Source organism: Microtus oregoni, unplaced genomic scaffold (genome assembly GCF_018167655.1).
Source record: "Microtus oregoni isolate MIOR12 unplaced genomic scaffold, Mior012 000118F_ref0000498, whole genome shotgun sequence".
NCBI lineage: Eukaryota > Metazoa > Chordata > Mammalia > Rodentia > Cricetidae > Microtus > Microtus oregoni.
Window position 1 is genome coordinate 1,424,591 of NW_024544747.1, and position 27,375 is coordinate 1,451,965.

The 27,375-nt window shown below is 49.7% G+C and overlaps 2 protein-coding genes across 2 annotated transcripts; both read right to left on the minus strand.

Moving 5' to 3' along the window:
• Positions 1-8,810: 8,810 nt before the first annotated feature.
• Smim41 (small integral membrane protein 41) lies at positions 8,811-9,325 on the minus strand. Its single transcript, XM_041645948.1, has one exon. It carries the CDS (start codon positions 9,114-9,116, stop codon positions 8,850-8,852), a length of 267 nt encoding a protein of 88 aa, XP_041501882.1. The 5' UTR covers positions 9,117-9,325; the 3' UTR covers positions 8,811-8,849.
• Positions 9,326-14,422: 5,097 nt separating this feature from the next.
• Atg101 (autophagy related 101) lies at positions 14,423-25,981 on the minus strand. Its single transcript, XM_041646091.1, has 3 exons — positions 25,804-25,981; positions 22,538-22,853; positions 14,423-15,083 (listed from the first exon to the last, which is right to left on the minus strand). Exons 2-3 carry the CDS (start codon positions 22,787-22,789, stop codon positions 14,679-14,681), a joined length of 657 nt encoding a protein of 218 aa, XP_041502025.1. The 5' UTR covers positions 22,790-22,853; positions 25,804-25,981; the 3' UTR covers positions 14,423-14,678.
• Positions 25,982-27,375: the final 1,394 nt, after the last annotated feature.

Below are 27,375 nucleotides of genomic sequence, written 5' to 3' on the forward strand. Positions count from 1 at the left end.
CTGACAGGAACATCATGTCCTGTCTCTTCCCTGGCTGGGTCTCCCCGTGGGTCAGGTCTCAACTAAAATGTCACCTCCCACAGAGGCTTTCCCTGACCACCTTCACAGATGCCGTGCTATCATGGTGCGGTCACCACCTGAAAATACTTCACGCCTCTTTTTATAGGTCCAAGTGATGTCCCTCACATGGAAACAGGGACCCTCTGGGCTGGGAGCTCTGTTCTCTAGCACTGGGGTAGTGGCGGCTCCCAGGCGGCTCCTCCATATGGCTCTGCGAGGCTTCGGGATTCAGATGAAGCTGGCCTGCTACCGTGAGAGTGTGAGTCAGTCAGCACCAGGAGAAGGAAGCACAAGAAGGGGTCGGCTAGGAGGAGAGCAGGACAGAACCCTGAGGAGCTGGGCAGGAACAACTGAGAGACAGAAACAGACGCTAGTTCTGGTCTGTTTTAAAGAGGGAAGGCAGGCAGGAGGTAAACAAGACCCCAGGGCAGAAGCAAAGAACCAGAAGCCCAGCTAGGTAGTGAGACAACAGGTGCCTGACCACAGGGGGCAGACTCCTATCCCGTGTTGCTGTGCTTCTGTGAATGAGAATGGCTCCCAGGGGTTCTCATGTTTGGATGCTTGGTCCACAGTTGGTGGGATTGTTTGGGAAGGCTGGAGGAGGTGTGTCACCAGGCTCTGTCTCTCTGCCTCCTGCTTGTGGATCAGATGTAAACTCTCAGTTACTGCTCCAGCACCATGCCAGTCTGCTGCAGCCATGTTCCCCACCATGAGGGTCAAGGACTCACTATGAAACTGTAAGCCACCCCTAATTAAATGATTTCTTTGATCCTGGTGTCTCTTCACATACAGAACAGTGACTAAGACAGTCCCCAAGTGTCTGCTGCCATCACCTGCTTCCTAAAACGGTGGAGAACTTAGGTGGCACAGTAAGGAGCAGACATGGGGTGGGCACAAGTGCTACCCCAAAACCCACAGTCTCCAATCATCTCCAAAGCGCTGGTGGAGGGGGGGTGGACCCATGCGGAAAGAGGGGCAAGTGACAAAGGAACTGGCCAGAAGGGCTTCAGCAAAGACTGAGAAGTAGCCCCTGGCAGAGAGGGAGAGGCCTGCCTGGCAAAGTCCTAGAAGCAGCTGGAAGCCCAGAGAGTGGGGAGGAAAGGGGGTTGATCTTCCGTGAGGCTTGGCTGCCAGAGAGTAACTGGAGGAGGTAGTGGGGGGTGAGCAAGGCTATTTTAAGGCAGAAGAAACCTGAGTGTTGGGGCACTAGAGCCAATGAAGGGCAACTGAAGAAGTGGGGTGAAGCCGGGCGGTGGTGGCGCATGCCTTTAATCCCAGCACTCGGGAGGCAGAGGCAGGTGGATCTCTGTGAGTTCGAGGCTAGCCTGGTCTACAAGAGCTAGTTCCAGGACAGGAACCAAAAAAGCTACGGAGAAACCCTGTCTCGAAAATAAAAAAAAATAATAAAAAAAAAAAAGTGGGCTGAAGGAGGCTAGCAGGAGGCCCAAGGTCTGCCACAGGGAGGCCTGAGGGAGTGTGAGGGGGAGAACCTTCTGGAAGAGTGGAGCAGAGGTGAGGACTCAGAGGACGCGGTGGCCAGACTTAGTCTAGCCAGTCTAGCTGAGGCGTGCTATTATTTGAGGTCACTCGTGCACTCCAGGTCAAAGGGCAGACTAGAGCAGCAGTCATCTGGAGATAAGGATTTTCTGGAATGTTCTATGGAAGAATGAAGTTAGGATGCAGCAAGAGTGACTAAAGTAATGGATTATTAAATCAGAACTGGACGGCACTAAGGGACAGGGCAGACAGGAAAATGGTTGTATGATGGACCATGAGATGGCTCAGAGGGTAAACACACTTTCCACGAAGCCTGGCAACCCTGGGACCTGGTGGAAAGAGAGAACCAATTCCTGTAAGTTGTCTTCTGGCTTCTTTGTGTGTGCCATGAGATGCACACACACACACACACACACACACACACACACACACACTAAATAAGTGTAATAAAAAATGCTTTATGTGAGCACTTGAAAGAACATGGTGACCATGGGCTCTCAAGAGAGGGAGGGGTCATATCTGTGAGACACAGAGTGACCCGGGGGTCAGCTGTCCCACAGGGCCCATGGACTGCAGCTGCATGGGAGCCCACAGCAAGGAAGGCGAGCGGAGAGACAGGTGCATGGCAGAGCACTCACCTAACACAAAGAGATGTCCTTCAAGGCACTGGGCAGATAGTTCAGTGGATACTACTTACCATCCAGGCATGGAGACCAGAGTTTACATCCCTGGGGCCACAAGGTGGCTTACCACATAAAGGCACTGGCCACCAAAACCTGAGTTCAATACCCAGGACTGAACAGTGGAAAAAGAGAACTGCTTCCTCAAAGCTGTCCTCTGACATCCACATATGTGCTGTAGCATGCGCGCACACATATACACACACGCACGCACACACACCACACCAAGCGCGTACACACATGCGTGCACACACACACCATGCACGCATGCACACACACACATGCACACATACCTACATACAAATGTGGTGATATTTTGCTTGTGCTATAACAAATAAATCTTGCCTGAGGATCAGAGTGTGGAGCGAGTCACTAGTTAGCCACAGAGACCAGGCAGTGATGGTGCACAGCTTTAAACCCAACACTTGGGAGGCAGAGGCCGATGGGTCTCTGTGAGTTCAAGGCCACCCTGGGTTACGTGAGATTGAATCAGTCTAAAAGAGAAACAGCCAAGCAGTGGTGGCTCACACCTTTACTCCCAGCGGGAGGGGATACATCTAGACAGAGAAGGGAATATAAGGCAGGAGGAGACAGAAGCTCAGGATTCAGTCTGAGGATTCATAGCCATAGGATCGCCCTTGGTCTGAGGATTCAGTAGAGGTAAGAACTAGTGGCTGGCTGCTCTGCTGCCCTCATCTTCTCATCTTTCAGCATTAAGCCCTCTATCTGACTCCAGGTTTTTTTTTTTTTGTTTTTGTTTTTTTTTTTTTTTTTTGGTTTTTCGAGACAGGGTTTCTCTGTGGCTTTGGAGCCTGTCCTGGCACTAGCTCTTGTAGACCAGGCTGGTCTCGAACTCACAGAGATCCGCCTGCCTCTGCCTCCCGAGTGCTGGGATTAAAGGCGTGCGCCACCACCGCCCGGCCAGGTGTTTTTTTTTTATATAAAGATCAATTAGAATCCGTGCTACACACACATGCATGCACACAATCAAAATCAAGATACCATTTTTGAAAAATTTTGCTGGGCATGATGGTGCATGACTTTAATCCCAGCACTCAGGAGGCAGAGGCAGGAGGGTCTCCGTGAGTTCAAGGCCAGCCTAGTCTACAGAGCGAGTTCCAGAATGGCAAGGGCTACAAAGGAGAAACCTTGTCTCTAAAAGAAGAAAAAGAAAGAGGAAGAAAGAAGAAAGACGACTAACAAGGCATTGTGATGTGTGACTTATTCCAGCACTGGAGGATAGGAAGAGTCCTAGCCAGTCTGGTCTATATAGCAAGCGAGCCAGCAAGCTACAGAGCGAGAGTTTGTCAAAAAAAAAAAAAAAAATCACCACTTATTCTTAGTATAGGCTCCTTTGTTTGAGACTGTGAGGTAATAACAGCTCAGACGGGCTGGAGTCTTCTGCACTGCCTCCCTTGTGCCTACTCCCAGAACCTCAGACCTGCAGGGGATATGGATACTCCTGACATCAGGCCTGCAGGGGATATGGATACTCCTGGTCAAGCCCCCAGTTTCCAAATTCACTCTTCTCCAACACAGACTCTTCCATCCCCGACTTTCCCAAACCTCTGGTTCTCCTCTCTTACCCTCACTTAAGTGACAGTATGCCAGACACTTCTGACCTTTAGCTCAGCCTGACCCACCCAAGTTTCATGTGTGGCCCAGAACTCTGCTAAGCTCCAGTCCAGGAGCTAACTGTCCCTGAGACGTTCTGGAGCTGAGCTGAGAGCAGAGGCCCCTCCACCTATGCCCCTCTGGCAGCCAAGAGCCTCGGTTTGCTCCACAATCAAGCAGGCCCGGGCTTGGTGAGGAGATAGGCCCCTGCTTTGGATCCTGTAGTTTGTGGTATCTCTCAGCCACAAGTCAAGCAGATAGATAGTGTGACCAAGGTCTGGAACATTCTATACTCTCAGGAGAACAGTGAGTGATTCGGGTTCATTCACCACAGACGCAGGACTTGGCCACTATCTGACATATTTGGGGCCACAGGTGAAGGCAGCACATTGTGCGTTCATCTTAACTGTGTGAACCAAAAAAAAATAAAAATAAAAAAATAACCCAAGCCTGAGTCATCTCCTATTTTCCTGAAGATGAGGGAGTGGGAAGTGTGCCACAGAAATCAAGCACCTTCTCAGGCCTCAGTCACTACACCCACTACCAGACTGCACACCCAGGCAGCATGGGTGGACTACTACGTGACACTGCCCAAAGCCGGCCTGCAGGGACGCCCTTGCGGCTTGGGCTTGAGTCCAGACCAGTCCCCAGACTTGTCTCCAAACCAAGCAGTTTGTTTTCTGTGAGTCAGACCTGAGAAGTCAGTCCTGACTGAATAACCAACCCATCACCTCAGTGTCACGGTCATCGTCCTCACCCCTCCCAGGCAGCTACTGACAAAGCCTGCATCCTGGGCTCCGGTGGCAGCCATTGTGCAGGGTTTTGACCATCACGTCCTTGTTGCCTTTTCCAGTCCATCCAGTTCACCCTCGGATGTGCTCCACCCACTAAGGGTCCAGGTCTCTAGTGAGAGCCTCCAGCCACCTGACTTCCCCTGCCCCGGGCTCACTCCCCTTAGGCACCCCCTCCCCCACTGGGCTGCTCTTCTCCCTCCACCAGGTGCAGGCTGCCAGACAGACACCAGGGCTGTGAGGTGGTCTTCATCAGCTCCCTCGCTGAGGACTTGGCTTCTCCCCACCTGGGCATGGCTTGTGATCTATTTTAACTTCTGTCTTTGAGCCCCACTCTCCAGCCAGCTGAGAGCTCCCTGAGGGGAAGCTGTTTCCTTTGCTTCCTTGAGCCCAGCTCCAGAGCGCAGAAGATGTCAGCTCCGAGAATCAGGAGGTGCTTACAGAAGAAACAAAGAAATCAAGTGTGTCCCTCGAAGCCTACCCTCCCCTTCCCTTTCTTCCTTCCCCTTTTTTCCCCTCCCTCTTAATAACTCCCCCATTTCTATAATTAGACACTATGACCAAAACAACTACTAAAAGAAAGCATTTATTGGGGTTTACAGCTTCAGAGGATGAATCCATGGCCATGAGAACGGAGGGTATGGCAGCACACAGCAGGCATGCGCTGGAGCCGTAGCTGAGAGCTTTCATCGCACACAGTGGGCATGCGCTGGAGCAGCAGCTGAGAGCTTTCATTGCACACAGTGGGCATGCGCTGGAGCAGCGGCTGAGAGCTTTCATCGCACGCAATGGGCATGCATGCGCTGGAGCAGCAGCTGAGAGCTTTCATTGCACACAGTGGGCATCCGCTGGAGCAGCGGCTGAGAGCTTTCATCGTGAGGCACAAGGACCAGGCAGAGAGAGCACTAACTGGGAATAATTCAAGTCTTCTGAAACCTCAAAGTCCACCCCCAGTGACACACCTCCTCCATAAGGCTACACCTACCAATCCTTCTCAAAGAGTTCTATCAACTGGGGAGCAAGCATTCAAACATGTGAGCCTATGGGAGCCACATAGAAGAGGTGCCCCTTCCCAGCTCTTGTTGGAGGTTGAATAAAGCCAAACTCTTGATCACACTGACCAAGAGGTCAGGGCGCGACCACATTTGGGCACTAGAGTCACTTCCAGCCAACGTCACAGCCACCCTCACAAACTCTTGGTTCTAAACCAGCTGTGTGGTGCCATCTGTAATCCCTGAGAGGCTGAGGTAGAAGGATTACTGCGAGTTCAAGTTCATCCTAGAAGACACAGTAGGTTTCAGGTCAGCTTGGGCTATTGAAGTAAAATCCTATCTCAATAACTAAATACATAAGAAATAAACAAACAAACAGTCTGCTAGAAGCAGGAAAATGGAAGGGGAGCGAGGAGACAAACTAGGAATCCCAAGGTCAAGGGCTGGAAACAGACCACACACTCAGAACTGTATTGCTGGCCTGTTTAATAGCAAGCCATGGAAAGTGATGGCACATTGCTGGGTGGCTGATGCTCTCTCCCAATGGGAGGGTCTAACCTATGGTTCTCAGCGGCAGCAGGTTACAACAGGTTTCAGGGCTGTAGGACACTACTGTCGAGCATCAGGCAGGACAGGTGCTTCACTCATGTCCACAGGGGCCTGGTGGGCAGAGGACACTCTAGTGTCCAAGTGGTTGGCGCGAAAAGTCATTCAGTGCCCAGAGCAGACAGCAGTCACTGTAGACTCAGTGTTCCTGGAGCCTGGGTCTCCGGGACCCACCCCGGGTGTCAGGGAACAGCTCAGAGGCAGCACTGAGTGCCAGGATCCCAGAGTGCAGAGTCACCACAGTCCAGGTATCTTCAGTCCACCATCTGCATCACAACTGGGGTGAGGGTGGGTGGCAGGGGTTCCCTAGTGCGCTGGCAGGTGGAGGGAGAGCTCTCTGAGAGGCACAGCTGGCTCCAGCATCTGTAAGACATGGTGCCCCTATTTTGACTGGAGGGAGCTGGGCAGTCAGCTGAGATCAGACAGGGCCCTGCACAGTGATCAGACTGACAGGGTAGGGCAGGGTGCCAGTCCGTCGGCTGCCCCAGCCATGGTCATACAGGCTCAGGCTAACAGAGTGCAATGGGAGCCAAGGTGCCGCTCCTCTGTCCCTCAGACCCCCTCCAGTATCCCCTTCTTTCCACTCTGAAAGGAGCTTACTGCAGCAAACCCCTTTTTCCCCACCCACCCAATAGCCTTGATCAGAGATCTGTAGTGAACTTCTGAACACACAGTACCCATTCCAAACACTGAGTCCACGGGACATCAAAGGCAGGAAGCTGGCCTACCCCCTCTCCCAGCTCTGTCACAGTCCTGGGTGTGAGCAGACAAGACGGTGCTGGAGACAGAGCCTCTCCTGCCATCCAATTCGCCACACATCCCTAACACCACAGGGACTTGGTTTCCCATCCATGTTTACTTCAGCAATCCTCTGAGGCCCTCCCCATTCCTCAGGTTCAAACCAGGAAAGCTGCGCCCAGCTGGTAAGGACTTGTCTCCTGGCATCTGAAGACTGTTCTAGGACCAAAACGGAATCTGGCAAGGCCACTGAAGAAGTAGGGACAAGAAGGGTCAAGCTGAACGTTGCATGTGTGCCTGTAACAGCTCCCTTCTGGCGGGAAGGGAAGCCATGTCTCCTGCCAGCATCTCACAGAGCTGTGGGGAAGCAGAGGGAGAGCAGACCCAGGAGACTGAGCTTGGAACCTAGAGCCCCACATGACACACTCAGGGGCGTGGCAGAGCTGGAACTGCACCACGGGGCTCCAGGTTCCACACTCAGTCTCCTGGGTCTGTTTTCCCTCTCAATGTTCTCTGAGCTTCCCTGTTTGCCAGTGAAGGGGTTTGCAGGGATTTAGAGAGAGAAGAAGGGAAGGAGGCACACGGAGGGAGACCGTAGCAGAGGGTATCAGGGGAACCTGGTCAGGAGCTCTCTGGTCCCCACCACCAGGGAAGTGAGTGGGGAACAGTGCCCTGGGCTCCACTGCCCACTACCCTGATGCCAGGAGCATGCACATGTGTGTGCGCGCATGCACACACACACGTGCACATGCATATACACACGCACAGACACACACACTGCCTTGCCCTGGACTATCTTCACTCCAAGGCAATGGAGGAGGCATCTTTGATGTAATCTGCCATTTTCAAGGCCAGGGTGGCATGGCTGGCCAGGACTGGTGCCAAACCCTTAGCTGCTAAGCAAGGATCACACATTGTCGGCTTCACAGCTACTTAGCTGCACCTGCCCACACCCTCAGCCCCTCACCAGGTCATCCTCACGGGCACCCTGCACCACTGCCTTCTTGGTGGTAACTTGAGAGCAGGAGGGGAGAGAGTGGCCAGGAAGAGCCTCTCACAGAAGTCCCCAGGCACCCAAACAGCACCCCCTTCACGGCTCAGTCTGAGGTGGCCTTGGACCGGGGTTACTCTGTCTTTGGCCACCCAGGCCCTTCTCTCCAGCTGGTTCCTGTCCTTAGAGACATAGAGACAGAGACCCAGAAAGAGCCCCACAGCTGGATCCTCGGCCCCACTTCTTCCTGCAGCATCTGCTCCTACCAGGAGCCTTGCCGTCACCACCCCCAACACACAGCTGGTCCTGAGCTACCAGGGGCAGGAGGCAGAGGAGGAGGCCTTGCCACACCTCTCTACCTGCAAGGGTCCCCCAAACAAGCAGGGATTCCTCTCCAATGGGAGTGAAGGCTCTTCCCCCTCCCCTCCTCCACCTTCAGCTTGGTTGGCCCTGGTCTCCCCACTCCCGTCATGAACAAAGGCTTCATGGAGGGGAGAGCAGCGAGCTGATAGCCAAGGCCAGGCTGAATTAGTCTCCAGTACAAAGGTTCCTACTGAGCCCAACACACTGCACATTTACTGGGCAGATGCAGGGATGGGGAAACACACAGGTACCAGAAAAGAACTCCCATCACCAGGCCATGCCAGTCTCTTCCTTTATGCTTGCGGGAGCACAAGGCTGTCTGTTTGTAGAGGACAGTCAGATCAGAGGCGAAGGGACCCTCCAGCCCCACCCCCACGTTCCCTATGCCTCACGGCTCTCACCTGTGCAGGAGACAGGAGTTTGCGGGATGGACCTTCCCACTGTGCTCCACAGAAATGGGCTCTGGAGGGCACAGAAGGGGCTGAGCCTCTCTGTGGAGAGGTGGACAGGCTGACACCTAGGAGTCATCCCCTCCACAGGCACCAGGCTCGGCCTCGGGGGATGCGTGCCTTTCCTGAGTCGGTGGTGCTATCAGGCCCTGCGCTCGGAGGAGGAGTCCACCACCCAGGAACAGGATCCCGCAGATCACCAGAAGTGACAACACGCCCAGTATGACCGCCTGCACCAGTCGTGGCCCCTCGGGCGGCTGGAGTGGCAACCCAGACTGGTTACAGCAGCTCAGCCAGGCAGCCTTGGCCGCAGCTCCCATCTGTGAGCTGTTCATGCTCCCACCAGCTGTCCAGATGTACACACTGTCCTGAGTGCTGAGGCCCGGAGATGTGTTCAAGGGGCGGGTCTCCCAGGGCTCTACCGCCCCACTCTACCCAACTCAGGCCCCTCCTAGCCAGGCTCCTCCAAGTACCCTATGGGTCCTTCTCTGGCAGGCCAGATTCTTAGGCTAAGCCTTTCTGTTCTCCAATTCCATGCCCATAATTTGAAATTTCCAGGTAAGTCCAGGAGGTCTGTCCCCAAGGCTTCCCTCCCTTGAAAAACACCAAGATTCAGTGTTCTCAGGGCTTTTCAGCTTCTGAGATTTAGACAGCCCCCTCCAGGGGACGGTTGAGGCCCTGAACACACAGAGCTTTCTGTCCCGGAACTAGACGGTCAACACTTCTAGCCCACAGAGACACAGCCAAACAGGTAGCCCAAAGGGTCCAAATATGGAAATCCTTCCCTCAGAGCAGGCAAGCAGAACACGGGACTCCTCCACACCACAGGGCAAAGAGAGTGGGTAGAACAAGGTGCCCTGAGGCAAGTCCTATTTACCAAGAAGAGAGCATAGATAAGAGAACAAGGTCTATGTGGGAAGGTTTGGAGGGAGGAAGCAGGGGTGATGTAATTTTATTATTATTTCAAAAAAAAAAAAAAATTAAGCCAGGCAGTGGCAGTGCACACCTTTAATCCCTGCACTCAGATCTTACAGAGTGAGTTCCAGGACAGGCTCCAAAGATAGAGAGAAACCCTGTCTCGAAAAACTGAAGTAAAAATAACAACCACAATAATTTTAAAAAGAGCAGAGACCTAGCCCACTGTCCCCCCCTCAGGAGAATCATAATGCTCCAGAAGGATGGGCTATTACTGCCTTAAAAGACAGCCCCTGCCAGCTAGATACCCACGGTCCAGCCAGGGTCGGGGAGTCGAACACAATCTGGATGCAGAGAAGCCTGCTCAGGTCTCCTGGAAAATCCTTTAGCAAATTTTAAGTTCCTTTTCTTTCTCTCTCTCTGTAATATGAATGCTTGTCTGTGTGTATGACTGCACATCAGAAGAGGGCATCAGATCCCATTACAAAGGGTTATGAGCTACCATGTGGTTGCTGGGACTTGAACTCGGTACCTCTAGAACAGCCAGTGCTCTTAACAGCTGAGTCATCTCTCCAACCCCTTAAGTTCCCTTTTCAAAAATAAAGTCACTGTGAAGAGGCTTGGGTGTAGCTCAGTTGGCAGAGTGCTTGCCTAGCAACTTGCCCAATGGAAGGCTTTGTGTTTCAAATCCCAGCATGGCATAAAAGAGGGCAAGGAAGCATCCACCTGCAATGCCAGCATAGAACAGAAGAAAACCAAGGTCAGAATACATAAGGAGTTCAAGGCCAGCTCAGACTACTTAACTTTGTCTCAAAAAGAACAACTAAGCCCGACAGTGGTGGCACATGCCTTTAATTCTAGCACTTGGGAGGCAGAGGCAGGAGGATCTCTGAGTTCAAGGCCAGCCTGGGACAGCCAGGGCTACATAGGCAAAATCCTCTTACCAAAAACAAAAAATAAGTTACAGCTTTAATCCCAAACAGAGGCTAGTGGATCTCTGAGTCTGAGGCCAGCCTGAGCTAAACAGTTAGTTCCAGAACAGCCAGGAATGTCTCAGCTATGTAGAGACCTGTCTGCAGGCGGAGATTGTGCTTTGGTTTCAGACTGCTCAGACCTGAATAATCACACAGAAACTATATTAATTACAACACTGTTTGGCCAATAGCTTAGGCATATTTCTAGCTAATTCTTATATCTTTTTTTTTTAAATTTATTTATTTATTAAGGATTTCTGCCTCGTCCCCACAACCGCTTCCCATTTCCCTCCCCCTCCCCCGATCAAGTCCCCCTCCCTCATCTGCTCGAAGAGCAATCAGGGTTCCCTGACCTGTGGGAAGCCCAAGGACTGCCCACCTCTATCCAGGTCTCCTAAGGTGTGCAATCAAACTGCCTAGGCTCCCACAAAGCCAGTACGTGCAGTAGGGTCAAAAACCCACTGCAATTGTTCTTGAATAAAATACCTTGGGGTAACCCTGACCAAGGAAGCTAATTCTTATATCTTAAACTAACCCATTTCTATTAATCTGTGAAATCACCATGAGGCTGTGGTGTACCGTTAAGGTTCTGGCTGGGCAGCTGGCATCTTTCTCCTTCAGCAGTTACATGCCATCTCTCTGACTCTGCCTAGTTTCTCTATATATCTCTGTTCAGATTTCCCGCCTGGCTTTACTCTACTAAGCCACTGGATGAAACAGCTTCTTTAATAATCAATGGTAATATAACATATTCATAGCATACAGAGGGGAATCCCACATCATCTCCCCTTTTCTTTCTAAATAAAAAGGAAGGTTTTAACTTTAACATAGTAAAATTACATAACAAAATAGCTATCAGCAAGACTTACAGTTACAATATTTATATATACTTTATCTTTTATCATAACTAAGGAAAACTATAACTATCTATTCTTCAACTCCATCAAAGACCCCAGAAGGATATATTACCTAAGTTAAAAGGAAGTGCACTGTAAGCAACTTCTAAAATTCTAGAATTGACAGAGACATCTCACTGCCTCGACAGTCACCCAAAGTTCTTCTGTAACATTGGGGCATCCATCTTCAGCCTACAGACCTATAGTATCCATGCAGACTTTTCTATGAAGCAGGAAATCTGAAAGGCCATTTCACCTCTATTGGCAGTTTGTCAGTCACTTTCTCTGTATCCTGCAGAATGTCTGGCAGACTCTTTCATGAAGCAGGAATCCTGAAGGACTGTCTCACCTTTAGGCAAGTTCAGCAGTCATTTTTCCAGTTGAAACAGCATACCATCAAGCAGTCCAGGCAAGAGCAGTTTCTTGCCCAAAAGGCTAACAAATTCCATAAGCAGCCTCTTCAATGCCTATCATCCTCTTGAAGTAATTGGTGCTGCCAGGAGCAGATGTGCCTCATTGTCATGAAAAGTCCTAAATTCTTAAAACATTTTAAATGCCATATTCTGTTAGTTTTTGAAAGGTTTGAAGAATACCTATCCATCTGAAATCTGAAACACATCTAGAAAACCTAACCTGGACTATAAGCTTGACTATTATAGACTATCTATTAATCTGCATTTCTTAATTATACATTACATTTTCAAATGAATTGCATAAACACATTAATCAAGAGCAGAAATATACACTTAACAAAACTGACCTTAAATTTGTATCAATAAACCAAAATACAAAAGTATTCATCTCTATAGCATATTCCTTTAAATGTAAATAAACATTTATAAACAATCATATACGGAATTTGGGCGTTGTCCTCTAGACTACTTCCTGCTGACTGGGATGTTGTTAATCAGATCTTTCATGGGGCATCATGTGTGGCAGGTTCATCTCAGCCAGTAGTCCTGAAGCTGTCATGGATGTTGGACCATCTGGGCCATTGCTTCAGGGGATCTTGTTTGATAAACCGTATTAGCTGGTAAGGAATCCACAGCTTTCTGTCCTCTGTGGAAACAAAAGCAGAACCTCTTTTCCAAAGCAGCAAATCCTTAGACCCAAATTCTGAAGTCAAGATACCTTTAAAATATATATGTTGGTTTTAACAGCAGCCCCCAGAATCAAGTATCTCTCTGCAGTCAAAAGATTCAAAGAAACATAACAATATACATAATCCAGACTCTGTGTATATTTCATCTTTACATGGCTTATTTTTCTTTACTCCTTTAATCTATGGCTGCACTTTTATATTACTTTTACTGTCTCTTTAAAGACTTTGTTTCATTTTATAACTGTTTATACTTTTTCTTCTCTCTCCCAAGCCTATGTACATTTTTTTTGACATACTGTGTCTCATTTAGAGGTCTTTTTTTTTTTTATCATTTAGAGGTCTTTTATGTCTGAATCTGTCCTATCTGAAATGCTTTTCTGATAAGAAGCATTTTAAAATGGTAAGCAATGTGTTCACAGCAGCCCTAGATGCTGGCTCCACCTTTCTCAGTCTTTCAATATGGTAGAGGTACCTGTACTGGGACCACCTCGTAAGAGCTGCACTCAACACCTCAACTCTGGGAAGGAGTGTGCACACCTAGAAGACCCCATCCAGCTGCATGCTCACACAGGGGTGCTGAGCAGCAGGCATGCTCTCAGCTACTTTCCTCCTTACCCTGAGTGGGTGTACAAGAACCGGGACCTGAAGTGGAAGGCAGACCATGAGTGTTAGCCTCAGCCGTTAGGGCGTCACTTGTAGGCAGACTGTGCTTTCATTTCCCCCACTGCTCAGACCTGAATAATCACACAGAAACTATATTAATTACAATACTGTTTGGCCAATAGCTTAGGCATACTTCTAGCTAACTCTGACATATTATATTAACCCATTTCTATTAATCTGTGAATCACCACAAGGCTGTGGTCTACTGGTAAGGTTCTGTCTCAAACACCCCCCACCCCCGAAAAGGTCACCTCTAGTCAATACCTCAGAAGAAAACAGGGAACACTCCAACTGCAGCATGCCAGGGAAGCTTGTAAAGATGCCTTCTCTAGCTCTAAGTCCCATAGATGTCCATCCTCCAGAGTGCCCACAGACTGAAGAGAATACCATGTGCATGACCTGGAAATGATCCCAGCTCCCCGCTCCAGGACCATGGCCAAGGACCCAACCAGCTTCATATGGGCAGCTCACTCAGTTGGGCTTAGATCTCCCAAATGTAGCCAACAGCATCCCAAATTACAGAATAAGTGAAGAGTGTAGCAGTGGAGACAGAGGACACCTGTGTAAAAATGAGTGTGTTCCCAAGCATTGCCCTAAGTGAAGCAGGTCAACTTGGGCAGTGTCACCAGACACCACAACCCCAAGACCCACCTTTCCTTAAATACCCTGAGTTAAACAATTTTGTGTATGTGCTATAAAGACAAAGCACCCATTGTCACACTCATTGGACAAGTCATAGTCACATCTGGTTGGGGGACACCTACACCATAAGTTTCATTGTCTTAACTGCATCAACCCACTTCTCTCAGTTTGGAATGCCCTCGGCATACATGTGTCCTCATAAGAATGTCACAAAGTGCCGGGCGGTGGTGGCGCACGCCTTTAATCCCAGCACTCGGGAGGCAGAGGCAGGCGGATCTCTGTGAGTTCGAGGCCAGCCTGGTCTACAAGAGCTAGTTCCAGGACAGGAACCAAAAGCTACGGAGAAACCCTGTCTCGAAAAATCAAAAAAAAAAAAAAAAAAAAAAAAAAAAAAAAGAATGTCACAAAGTGTTCATGGCAGGACACAAGCCAAGACAGCTGAGCCAAACTCACATCTTAACTTTATTTGCAACCCTCATGGTAGTTCTGTACAGTGTAGAAAGAGACCCCACCAGGAGAGGTGTGGAAAGGTTGCATCCAAAACAGAACCACTGCAAAGGTGACAGGGTCACCAGAGGCTGGTAACCACAAAACCTGGAACTTCTCTTCAAGTCTCATCAAGAATCTAGAGCAGGTTCCAGAGCCCCGAGACCTCAGCATCAGACTCCCAGAGCCATCAAGGAGCTGCCAAGGCCCCAGCAAGGCCTACAGAGCAAGGGTGTCTTTGATGAGCCTGCGCATAGTGGTGGTGACAGAGGTGCCCAAGGCATCAGTGATCTGAAAGGAGATCTTGTAGAGGTAGGGCTGCACATCACGCAGGCCTGTGTCAAACACGTTGTCCACTTCTGACTGCGTGGGCATCTTGGGCAGGTACTCGTGCCTGCTCATCACCTCTACAATGTTGATGATCTTCTCACAGAGCTTCTCACCCACCTTCTCTCGGCAGATCTGCCGCTCCTGCTCCGTGGCCAGGGCTACCACATGCACCTTGACCGTCCATACCTCCCAAGGGATACACTCATCCGAAAAAGGCCAGCGAGACTTTTTCTTCTGATAGAACTCCAAGGACATCTGGCCTAGCCCATCACCACCTGAATTTCGCAGTGCATCCTGGGGAAGACAGAACAGATGAGCAGGCCATGGCCTTGGGAGAGGAATTCATTTCCATCTCTACTCACCCTACTCACTAAACATGGTAGGGAATTAAACCTATAAAAGATAAAGGACTTGTATGAGGTGACAGAAAATACCGCTCGCCTAAAATAGGTTCAGGCAAACTAACACCCTTCTCCTTGCCCTGCTCAGCTTTAAGAAGTGGCACTACTGGGCAGTAGTGACCCACGCCTTTAATCCCAGCACTTGGGAGGCAGAGACAGATGGATCTCTGGGAGTTTAAGGCCAGCCTCAAACAAGAACTAGTTCCAGGACAGGCTCCAAAGCTACAGAGAAACCCTGTCTCGAAAAACCAAAAAAAAAAAAAGAAGTGGCCCTGTATCAAACATGAGCTAAGGTGCGGATGCACACCTACACAAGTGTACACACTCATACATAATGAGCTATTGTGTTCTAACCAGGGGCTATGATGTGGGTTGAATGAGACAAGCCTCCACAGGCTATATTTTATATATTTGAACACTTGGTCTCTAGCTGGTAGAACTGCTGGGGTTTGAATTAAGGTTATGTGAGGACATAAGGAATCTGTGACATGGATACGGAAACATCCAATGTTGTATTTCTCAGGAAGGGAATTTGGATATCAACTAATGTGACAAAGAGCCTGGGCCTGCTTGTGGCATTCCTCAGTTAAGAAGCATGGGAGTGCCAGAGGCCTTCCTTGGTTTCTAGAAAATAGGGCAAAGCCTGCTCCCATGCCTCAGACATTTATATAACCTTGAAGGTGCTGGCCTGAGGACCAGGCTTCTCTGCTGAACTGTAAACTCCTGTTATCAAGAGCTGTAATGATTAAAAGCGAGCCTTGGGAGGATTTGCACTCTGTGCTCAACTACCTTGGGACCCCGGTTTCCTGTTTAGTTCTTCTGCACTGATCAACCTCACAAGAACTGTTGGAATAGAGTAGGGGGCATGGCCTCATTGGAGGAGGCACGACCTTGTTGGAGCAGGAGGTCACTGGGGGTGGGCTTTGGGGTTTCAGAAGACTTGTGCCATTTCCAATAAATTGTTTCACAGTTGTGTCTCAACCTGAGCTCTCAGCTCTTGCTCCAGTACCATGCCTGCCTGCCTGCTGCCATTCTCCCCATCCTGAGGGTTACAAATTCGCTCTGAGGCTGGAAGCCCAAACATTCTTTTAGCAGCTGCCTTCGTCATAGTGTCTTATCATGGAAAGAGAAAAATAAAGAAGTTGGTACCAGAGGCCGGGCAGTGGTGGCACACGCCTTTAATGCCAGCACTTTAATGCCAGGACTCGGGAGGTAGAGGCAGGTGAATCTCTGTGAGTCCAAGATCAGCCTGATCTACAAGAGCTACCTCCAGGGCTGTCACACAGAGAAACCCTGTCTCGAAAAAACAAAAACCAAATAAAAAATGTTGGTACCAGGAGTGGGGTAATGCGTGACAGGTTTAATCATACTGTTTTGGAGAAGAATGTGGAAGACTTTGGAACTCTGAACTAGGAAAGTAACAGAATACTGTAAGCAGGTTTTAATGGGCTATAGTGCATGTCTGGAAGACAATGGTGCTAAAAGCAATGTGGACTACGAAGGTCTGGCTCAAGTTTCAAAAGTGAACAATATTAGCACCTGGGCTAGAGGCCATTCTTGTCTTATTTATCCAAGAATGTAGCTGCCTTCTGCCCTTGTCCTTAAGGATCTACCTGCGGCTAAATTTAAAAGGAATAAACTAATTTTGTTAGCAGAGGACAGTTCAAGACAGTCTGATAGACTGTCACGTGGTTCTTAGTAACCACTCTTACACAGGTCTACAATGAAAATGTTTAAGTGGAGCAAAATAAAAAATGGAGAGTTTGGCCGGGAAGTGGTGGCACTTGCCTTTAATCCCAGCACTCAGGAAGCAGAGGCAGGTGGATCTCTGTGAGTTCGAGACCAGCCTGGTCTACAAGAGCTAGTTCCAGGACAGGCTCCAGAGCCAGAGAAACCCTGTCTCGAAAAACCAAAAAATAAAATAAAATGTAGAGTTTGAGGAGAAAAACAGCACCAGGAAATTTAATGTTGGTCTTGTACTGAAAGAGGTGAGAATTTTTTTAAAGGCCTAATCCAAAAAGGAATGAAGGAGGACCTCAGGGAGGACCCTGCCCAGTTAAGCTTCCAATCTGTACAAAGGAAAAGCTGGAGGGAGTTTCTACTCCTAAAACGTAACAAACCAAAGTTGCTGTGAAAATGATTCGAGGAGGCCAGGGTTCTCCACAAACCTAGTCGTACTGTTCACATGGTCCCGACTCTAGAGTCATGGAGGATACACAGTAATGAGGTTGTGGGATCTTCCTCCAAGGCTAAGGAGAGCCACTGAAGCCAAGTGTGTGGCAGAAGAGTCCCTGCAAAGAGGCCCTGAGGGGCCACTGGGTGAATCTGTGAAAGTGAAGCCTGGATTGTTTGGCTACTATATGAGGTTGGAGATGCCAGAGCCAAAAGACACCTGCCAAGCCACAGACACGGAGTGGAAGCAGCCCAAGGGACAGAAGTGTGCAGTCACCAAAGCCGGGAGGGTGGAATCATCTCAGTCCTCCGACATCAGACTCGGAGTTTTCCCTGCTGGGTTTGCAGTCTGGCTTTGGTCCAGCATTACCTGGCTGAGCTCCCTTTTCTTCCTTTTGGAATGGTAACGAATGTCCCATGCCACTGTGTGTGGAATTATGTGATCCGCTTCTGGTTTTACAGGGAGTTACAGGTAAGAGACAGCCTTGAGTCTGAGACAACTTTGGACTTTAAAAATGTTGTTAAAGCCAGGTGTGGTGACGACTTTAATCCCATAGCTTAGGAGGCAGAAGCAGGAGGATCTCTGAGTTCAAAGTCACCCTTATCTACAGAGTGAGTTCCAAAACAGCCAGGGCTACACAGAGAAACCCCACCTTGATGAACAAAAACAAAAACAAAAACAAAATCGTGTTGAGACTGTGAAACACTATGGAGACTTTGAAGTTTAATTAACTACATCTTGCATTATGATATAGCCAAAAGTCTATGGGACCAGGGAGTCAAATTTAGCTGTTTGAATCAAGTTTATAAATTCTACTATTTGGTCCCCAGTTGACAGAACTATTTGGGAAGGACAGAAAGTGCGGCCTTGTTAGAAAAGGTGTACCATTAGGGGCAGGCTCTGACGTCTCAAAGCCCATCTCTGTCTTGTGACTGTGGGACTGCCACCTCAGGGCCATGCCTGCCAGATGCCGTGCTCCCGCCATGATGGACATGGATTTTAACCCTCTGGAACTGTGAGCCTCACATCTTGGCCGTGATGTCTTATCACAAAAACAGAAAAGTAACTAAGACAGGGTGCATGCCTATAACCCCAGCATGGGGAGGTGAAGGTAGAGGAAGGGGCGCTCAAGGGGGTTACCAGGTCTAGAGACACCTATTCTGCGCCAAGAACTTTCAATGTCACTTGCTTCTCTAAAATCACAGAGGGGACAGATAATTTTACCTCAGTAAAATGAGCTTCAGAGAAGAAACAGCCCACGGGTGAGCAGGCAGCTTGGGAAGGAAGAGCTGGCTCACGAGCCTGAGCACCGGAGTCTGATCCCAGAGTCACACAGAGATGTTGGGCACAGTGTGGACGCTTACAGCACCAGCATCGGAGGCGGGGGCAGCAGGATGCCTGGGCTGGGCAGCCAGCCAGGCTAGCCTGCTCTGTGAGCTTCGGGCCAATGAGAGACCATCTCACGGGATGACGTCACCTGGCCTCCGTATGCACGTCGCTCATGTACCCACACATACATATGCATACTTGCCAAAGTGATCTTGTGACTCCAGACTGTGATCACAGCACTGTCACTTCCATGTCACATTAGGGCCTTCTCTTTCTGCCACCCCACTCGGGTCCCCGCAACCAGGGGCTGTAGAAATGGTTCACTGGTTAACAGCACTTGCAGAGGACCCTAGTAGCTCCAGCATTCCACCAGGAAGTCTACAACCACATCTAATTCCAGCTTCAGGGAATCTGATAGCCTCTGGCTCCCACAGGCACCTGAACACACGTGACTCACACATAGACACACACGTGACACACACATAGACACACGTGACAGACACAGACACACACGTGACACACAGACATACACGCGACACACACATAGATACACATGTGACGCACACATAGACACATACATGACACACAGACACACACGTGACACACACGTGACACACACATAGATACACATGTGACACACACATAGACACATACATGACACACAGACACACACGTGACACACACAGACACACACGCGACGCACACATAGATACACATGTGACGCACACATAGACACATACATGACACACACGTACACACACATAGACACACATGTGACACAGACAGACACACACGTGACACACACAGACACACACGTGACACACACAGACACACACGTGACACACACAGACACACACAGACACACACGTGACACACACAGACACACACGTGACACAGAGACACACACAGATACACACGTGACACACACGTGACACACAGACACACACGTGACACACACATAGATACACATGTGACGCACACATAGACACATACATGACACACAGACACACACGTGACACACACATAGATACACATGTGACACGCACATACACACACATAGACACACACGTGACACACACAGACACACACGTGACACACACAGACACACACGTGACACACAGACACACACAGATACACACGTGACACACACGTGACACACAGACATACATGTGACACACACATAGATACACATGTGACGCACACATAGACATATACATGACACACAGACACACACGTGACACACACAGACACACACGTGACACACACAGATACACATGTGACGCACACATAGACACATACATGGCACACAGATACACACGTGACACACACATAGATACACATGTGACACGCACGTACACACACATAGACACACATGTGACACACACAGACACACACGTGACACACAGACACACACGTGACACACACATAGACACATACATGACACACAGACACACACGTGACACACATAGATACACATGTGACACGCACGTACACACATATAGACACACACGTGACACACACAGGCACACACGTGACACACAGACACACATGTGACACACAGACACACACGTGACACACACGTGACACACAGACACACACGTGACACACACGTGACACACAGACACACACGTGATGCACACATAGGCACATACATGACACACAGACACACACGTGACACACACATAGATACACATGTGACACGCACGTACACACACATAGACACATACATGACACACAGACACACACGTGATGCACACATAGATACGCATGTGACACACGTGACACACACAGACACACACATGACACACAGACACACACGTGACACACACAGACACACACTTGACACACACATAGACACATACATGACACACAGACACACACGTGACACACACATAGATACACATGTGACACGCACGTACATACACACATGGCAAATGTTTACAGACGCATACACATAAACAAAATACAATCTCTTCTGAAAACTCTGCAATAACTCCTCCCCAGAAAAAGCCTACCTGCTCTTCTACTTCATGACTACCCAACCTCAGTCTCTCTTTAAGAACAGCAGAGCCTTAGGGACTGGTTTAGAGAAGCAGATGCCAAGGGATGGAGCTAGTAAAAGCAGAGGACAAAACAGACCTGGCAGCTTCATTTGCTCTCTTTTGAGAAGCACATGGAACCAAACACTCAATAATTCTACCTCTGCTGTCCCATGGCTACTGCTCCAGGCCCGTGGGCAACAGAGAGCAAAGATGCCTCTCCGGTGAGTACAGTCATTTCCTCCACTGACAAACAGTCACGCACCCTGACTGGTAGTAACAATGGCTAACAATTCTGTAATAGTAGCACACTCTATTCAAACACCAAGTACATCTTGATCATTAAGTCGTTGTAGTACAGAAACCACAGTCAGGGACCACTGTCACTCTAAGTTCATCTTCTGCGGTGTCCCCTGCCCAAGGTCAGCCTTGCTAAGTGGGGAGGGTGGCTCTGGCTCCCATTCACTCACCCCCTTTCTGAGACAGAGTCTCACAATGTAGCTCTAGCTGTCCTGGAACTCACTATGTAGACCAGGCTGACCTCAAACTCATAGAGATTCATAGAGATCCGCCTGCTTCTGAGTGCTGGGATTAAGGGCATGCGCCACCATGGCCAGCTAGTCCCTACTTTTAAGCCTCTCGGTGGTAAAGTATGACTAGGGCACCTCACACCTCACCCTGCCTGAGCTCACGAGATCAAGTGTGAGCGCTGCAGCCCTGGAGAGCGGGCATCCACCTGGCTGTGCAGCCCCTGCAGTAAGTACCGGGCCTGGGGACGGACAGGCTCAGGGAACACTGCAATGGAGGGAGGGAGAAACACAAGGAAGAGGAAGGACTTCCCTCCAATACCCTGAAACTAGACTTCTCAATGAAGCCAAAGATAAAACTCACATTGCCAATGAGGAGGGGAAGAGGGCAATTTGGGAGAAATAAAAGACAACATATCACAAATTGTCTCTCATATGCGAAATCTAGATTAAATATACGCACACACCTACATGCATGACAAGAAAGGAGGACTATTTAGGGGAGAAAGGCGAGCATTAGGAGAGGAATGGATAAGAGCAAGGTACAATGACATACATGTATAAAGATGTCAGGATGAAACCCACCGATATACTACCTTAAAAAATATTAAAAATCCACAGTGCCATTTCATCCCTGGAGTGGGGACCACCATGCGCAGCCTGGTGTGTCCCTTACCCCTTTCTCCCTGCCTACACAATGCACACAGCACAGGTCACAGTGGAGAAAGCCACTCAGCCAGGCACTTCCCCTCTTAGACAGTTTCAGGCCAGATGGGAAAGACCCAAACTATACGAGGAAGAAACAAAAGAGACAGCTGTCACGGACAGCTGTGGAGACAAGGTGGTCAGGATCACAGGAGCAGGGACCACCTCTCAGCTACCTCACTGTTTAAGCTGAGGGGCTGAGGTAGTTCAGTTCACCCTTCCTCCAGAGAAAGTAGGAGCACCCTCCCAGCCCCAAAGGAGCTCTCAACACATTCGTTTCTTTGAGCCTGAAGAACTGACTCCTGCCAGGCAGTGGTGGTGCATGCCTTTAATCCCAGCACTCAGGAGGCAGAGGCAGGGGGATCTTTTGTGAGTTTGAGACCAGCCTGGTCTAAAGAGCTAGTTCCAGGACAGGCTCCAAAGCTACAGAGAAACCTTGTCTTGAAAAACAAAACAAAACCAAAAAAAAGGACTCCTGCTCTTTGGAAAGGAGGGCAAGCTGGTCCAGCACACTGCCAGGGTGGAGGGGTACACACTGCAGGCCCACCTGCCATCAGCTAGGCCACCCACCTACCTTGAATTCCCCAACAACCTTGCGCAAGGCCCGGTCCAGCTCCTCAGAGGAGACACGCACATACGTGAAGTCAATGAAGTCACAGTCAACATCCTGGATGCCCACGGTGCCGATGGAGTAAGTGCCCTCCTTCTTGTAGTGAAACTTGCCCGTGCTGCGGTGCAGGAGCACTGTGTGTAGCACGGCCAGCATGGCCTCCTCCACCTGCCGCCCCTCCACTGACACTTCCAGCACTTCTGATCGACAGTTCATCTTGCAGCCAGCACCAGAACAAAGGTGAAAGGCAGGAAGCTTCACCCCACCTCTCGGGGGCAGCCTGTAAGAACCAGGTCAGATCATCTAGAAGGTCCTGTCCACTTTCTGCTAGACCGGGCTCAGCCTCTGCCTCTCCTGGCCCTTGTGTGTTCTGGTAGCACACTTTATAAGAAAACCCACAGACCCTTGGGACCAGCAAAGGGCAGAGCTTCAAGGTCCCCAGTCCAACCATCAGGTGAGGTGGGACTTGCATTCCATCTGTGGCACTCTGTCTAGCAGGTCAGTGAAGAGCCACCGTGCCTCCTCAGCAGGCAGAGTCAGCCTGAGCCCAGGGGCTCTGCCCTAGGAAGCTGCAGGGGAAGACGGGCAGCAAGGGAAACGGCCCCACAACGGCAAGAACATGAGCGGGAGCACAAAAAAAAAGCCTGAGTCAATTTTCTGGGACCTTAATGGCCAGGTTAAAGCATCTGGACTCTGTCCCAAGGGCGACAAAGTCACTGAAACCCTGTGTCAACATCAAATCTCTACATGAGAAAGTCAGCTCTGGCTGCAGGGCAGATGCCACTCTTTGTCCTTTGCCAAGTCATCGGAGAGCTGGGAAGGCTAGGCTTTCAAACCCAGATAACACACACCCCACACCCACACACCTCCCAGGCCAGCTAGACTCCCAGGTAAAATGTGTTTAATACAGAAAGGCTGGGCAGCAAGGCCGGCCAGAAGTGTAACTAGAAACGGGCAGTGGAAAATGGAGTGTGAAACACTCACACCCAACAGCCCTGGGCTTCAACACCGAAGAGCGGCACTTGTACTTTGTCTTTGTCTGAGCTGGGAGTGGTGGCGCACACCTTTAACCCCGCACTTAGGAGGTAGAGGCAGGTGGATCTCTGTGAATTCAAGAACAGCTTAGAATACACAGTGAGTCCCCACACAAAATAGAGAGCCTGTCTTTAAAAGTACCCCATCACCACAACAAAGACACAGAGAGACAGACAGACAGGGTCTTTTCCCCGAACTGGCCTGTAACTCCTGGGCCCCAATGGCCTTCCTGCCTCCACCTCTTGGGTAGGCGGGACTACAGGGTAAGCCTGGCTCTCCTACACCATCCTGTGATTCTCCTACACCGTCCTGTGCGCAATGACTTGGGTCTGTTATTTCATTTGAGACAGGGTTTCTCTCTGTACCCCGGGTTTGGCCTTGAACTCACAGAAATCCACTTGCCTCTGCCTCCTGATGCTGGGATTAAAGGCGTGTGCCATCACCACCTGGCAATTATTAGGTATTTTGTGACAGGAAAAGAGCTACCACTCTCAGACCCTAATCGAATCATTCAGCCTCTTTGAGCCTCAGTTTTCTCCCTACAAACTGGGATTCAGCAAAGATTTATGCTAATACATGTAAAACAGTCTATTGGTTGACAACAATAACTCAAATGCCAGGCATCCGGGAAAATCTACTGCAGCTGTGCCCCAACAGCTGTACAAGCTGCTTAACACAACAGAAAGGCAACACTGGGGATGCAGTTAGGCATGTACAAGAGCTCTCATCTCCAGTGCCCACAAGAAAGGGAGACAGCAGTAGAAAAGCAGCAGCTCCTCCCAAAGACGGAAAGAGCTGCATGTGTATACCACCCAGAACTCTGCCTGATAATAACAAACATTCCCTAAGCACTTACTCGTTACCATACTGCTATTACCTGGAAACCATACAAAGATACGTTGGGAGGGAGGCTGGGAAAAGAACCTAGAAGGCGGAAGCTGGAGAGATGGCTCAGTAGTTAAGGAGTACTGACTGCTCTCCAAAGGACCTAGGTTCAATTCCCAGCACCCACAGGGTGACTCACAACCTTCTGTAGGGCCAGTCCTAGAGGATCCAGTACCTCCTCGGTGGGCACTGCACATACATGGCAGGCGAAATATCCATACACGTAAAGAGAGCAAAAAACACACACTGAGCCCACAGGAAATGAAAGCAGTTATGTTTCTAAGATGTGTGTGTATTCTACTTGTTGCGGCTTCTTAGTGACTTCTCACCGCCTCGCACACAGACCACCTCATCTTTAGATTCCTCTGGAGAGCAATAGTTAAGCTACTTCTTCAACCAAAGGAATCAATGCCTCGGGTTTCGACCCACTGACTTTAGTTTTTGTATCTGCTTTGTCAATTTTAGCAGGGGTTTTTTATTTTATTTATTTATTTATTTGATTTGATTGGTTGGTTGGTTGATTGGTTGTTATTTATGTGGGGTTTTTTTTTTTTTTGGTCTTGTTTTGTTTTTTCTTTGAGACAGGGCTTTTCTGTGTAGCCCTGGCTGTCCTGGGATCTGCTTTGTAGACCAGGCTGGCCTCGAACGTACAGAGATCCACCACCACTCTCCTGGGAATCTTCTGCCTCAACTTCCCAAGTGTTGGGCTGTCTCCTGTTCTTAAGTGGTAAGTACCTCTACTCCAGACATACAGACATAAAGCCGTAGGCGGCTCCCCCTTTCACCTGGCCATCAGCTTAGGCACCGGTGCCACCGATCGTTTTTGTCTCTCCCACTGGACACGTCCTACAGGAAGGGGACTATATTCTATTCCTCACTATAAACTGTCTCTCTTAATCGCTCAATGCATCCTCACCCAGAATTCCAGGTTCTTCCAAGGGTTTGTTTCTCTTGGATCAGGGATGCGATGGCTGACTCACTCGTTATCTTGTTTGACACCACCCTTCAATTCCCAGCTCTGGTCAGCCCTTTCTTCCATTTCTCCCTCTCACCAGCAACTTCCCGAGTTTTCAGTATTCCTGGACCCACCCCTTCCTTCCAGCCCTAGGCAGTTTACATTTCCCTCTGGTCCCCCTAAAGATCAGGCTTTAGTATGGTTGACCTAGAACAAGCCAATCCCCCACCCTGCGTGTAGAGACTGGACCAGGAGTCACGCAGCCTCGAGTCCCCTCCTGCCGCTCTAACCCCCGCGCGAATGCGGAGTGCTCGGGAATAGACTAAAAGCAAAAACAGGCGATTTGGATCCGTACCGAGAATTCGGACCGGACGTCAGGGTCACTGCCCGCGAACTCGCGCCGTCTCGGGGCAGCAACGCAGACGACAAGGACCGGACTCGGACACCTTTTCCCCCCCGGAGCAGGACACCCAACACAAGTTCCTCCGGGCCGGCGATCCCTCTGCCAGAGCCTCGCTCAGACCGGAAGTTTTCCGCGGCCGGAGGGCGGAACCGGAAGAAACCACCGCGTCTATGGTGGTTGATGGCCCAGTTCTGCTCGATCCAGCCCTACACAGCTGCAATCGCAGCGTCGGGAAGCTCTCACGAACCACATAAGCTCTTATAGTGCTCCATATTTAAGTGCTAGTTTTTTTCTTTTGCTTGATCGTGCTTCGGGCCATAAGACTCGATGAGAACAACAACCCCCTCATTTGGACTAGTCTATTCACTCCTGCCAGCGAGAACGCTGTTTGGGCTGGTACAACCCACTTCCGCCATCGAGACAAGAGGGAAAGAAGGGACGGTAGACTCTGCGCTGCCTCTGGTGGCCGAGCGGAGTCATCGGCGACCAAGGCGTGGTCCCCGGCGGACGCTGACAGCCCTAAGACAGCCGGGACCCCAAGATCCAGGCCTTAACGTCTTAGGGGCTCCCTGGAGATGAGCGCACGCCGGTGTGCTGCACGACGCTCAGTGGGTGGCCGAATTTGTGCTGGCCTAAAGTGCCTAACAGTCAGGTTCCCTGAGCTTAGAACCTCAGGGAGATTTCGAAAAAGAAGCTTAATTTCCCGAAGTTATCTCCATACAGAAGCACTACTCGGTGTTCTATCATGACCGAGCAGGTGACAGTCTTGTTTTTAACGATTACGCGGTTGCTTCTCTGATATCACCCTTTTTAAAATTCCCTTAAAAACGGAGAGCTTCTGTGAAGGATCACAAGAAAGATCTTTGTGATCTATAAGGTGTTCTACGAATACAAATTAAGTGCCCCTGCTGTATAATTTCTCGGAGCGTGTTTAGTTGACTTTGTGGTTGTTAACCCAGAGCCCACAGGGTTTGGCCAGTTGCTGTTGGCTCCTGGAGGGCGTGCTGTCCTCAGCTTCCGACAGGGGGCACTCCTGAGTTGTTCCAAACACATTTCGTCTCCCAAAGCAGTGAAAGAATGTCTTGTATCTAGAATAAGAAATTGACCATGAGAGACGCTAAGTCACTTACTTAGATCACTGAGCAAAGAGCAGACCTAAAGTTCAAACGGGTGCAGCTCACCTGTCTGCCTTCTGCAGAACCCTCCACACACACTGCTAATACGCCTCACCAACCAGAAAGGCTACTGAGCAGCAGGGAACCGCCTTGATTTTTACTATCTTTGCCAGCTTTCCACCGTGTCAATTTTAAGCTGCAGGATACTGCTGAATTTGGAGTCTAAAATGCATAAAAGATTACTCTATTGATCGATCTGGAGGAGTAAGTACAATAAGGCTCCTGGGGGTTAGAACCACCTGTGAGTGCGTGCGTGCGTGCGTGCGTGCGTGCGTGCGTGTGTGTGTGTGTGTGTGTGTGTGTGTGTTGGAAATTGACGTAGGGCTTGTGAATCCTAGGTGAATTCTCT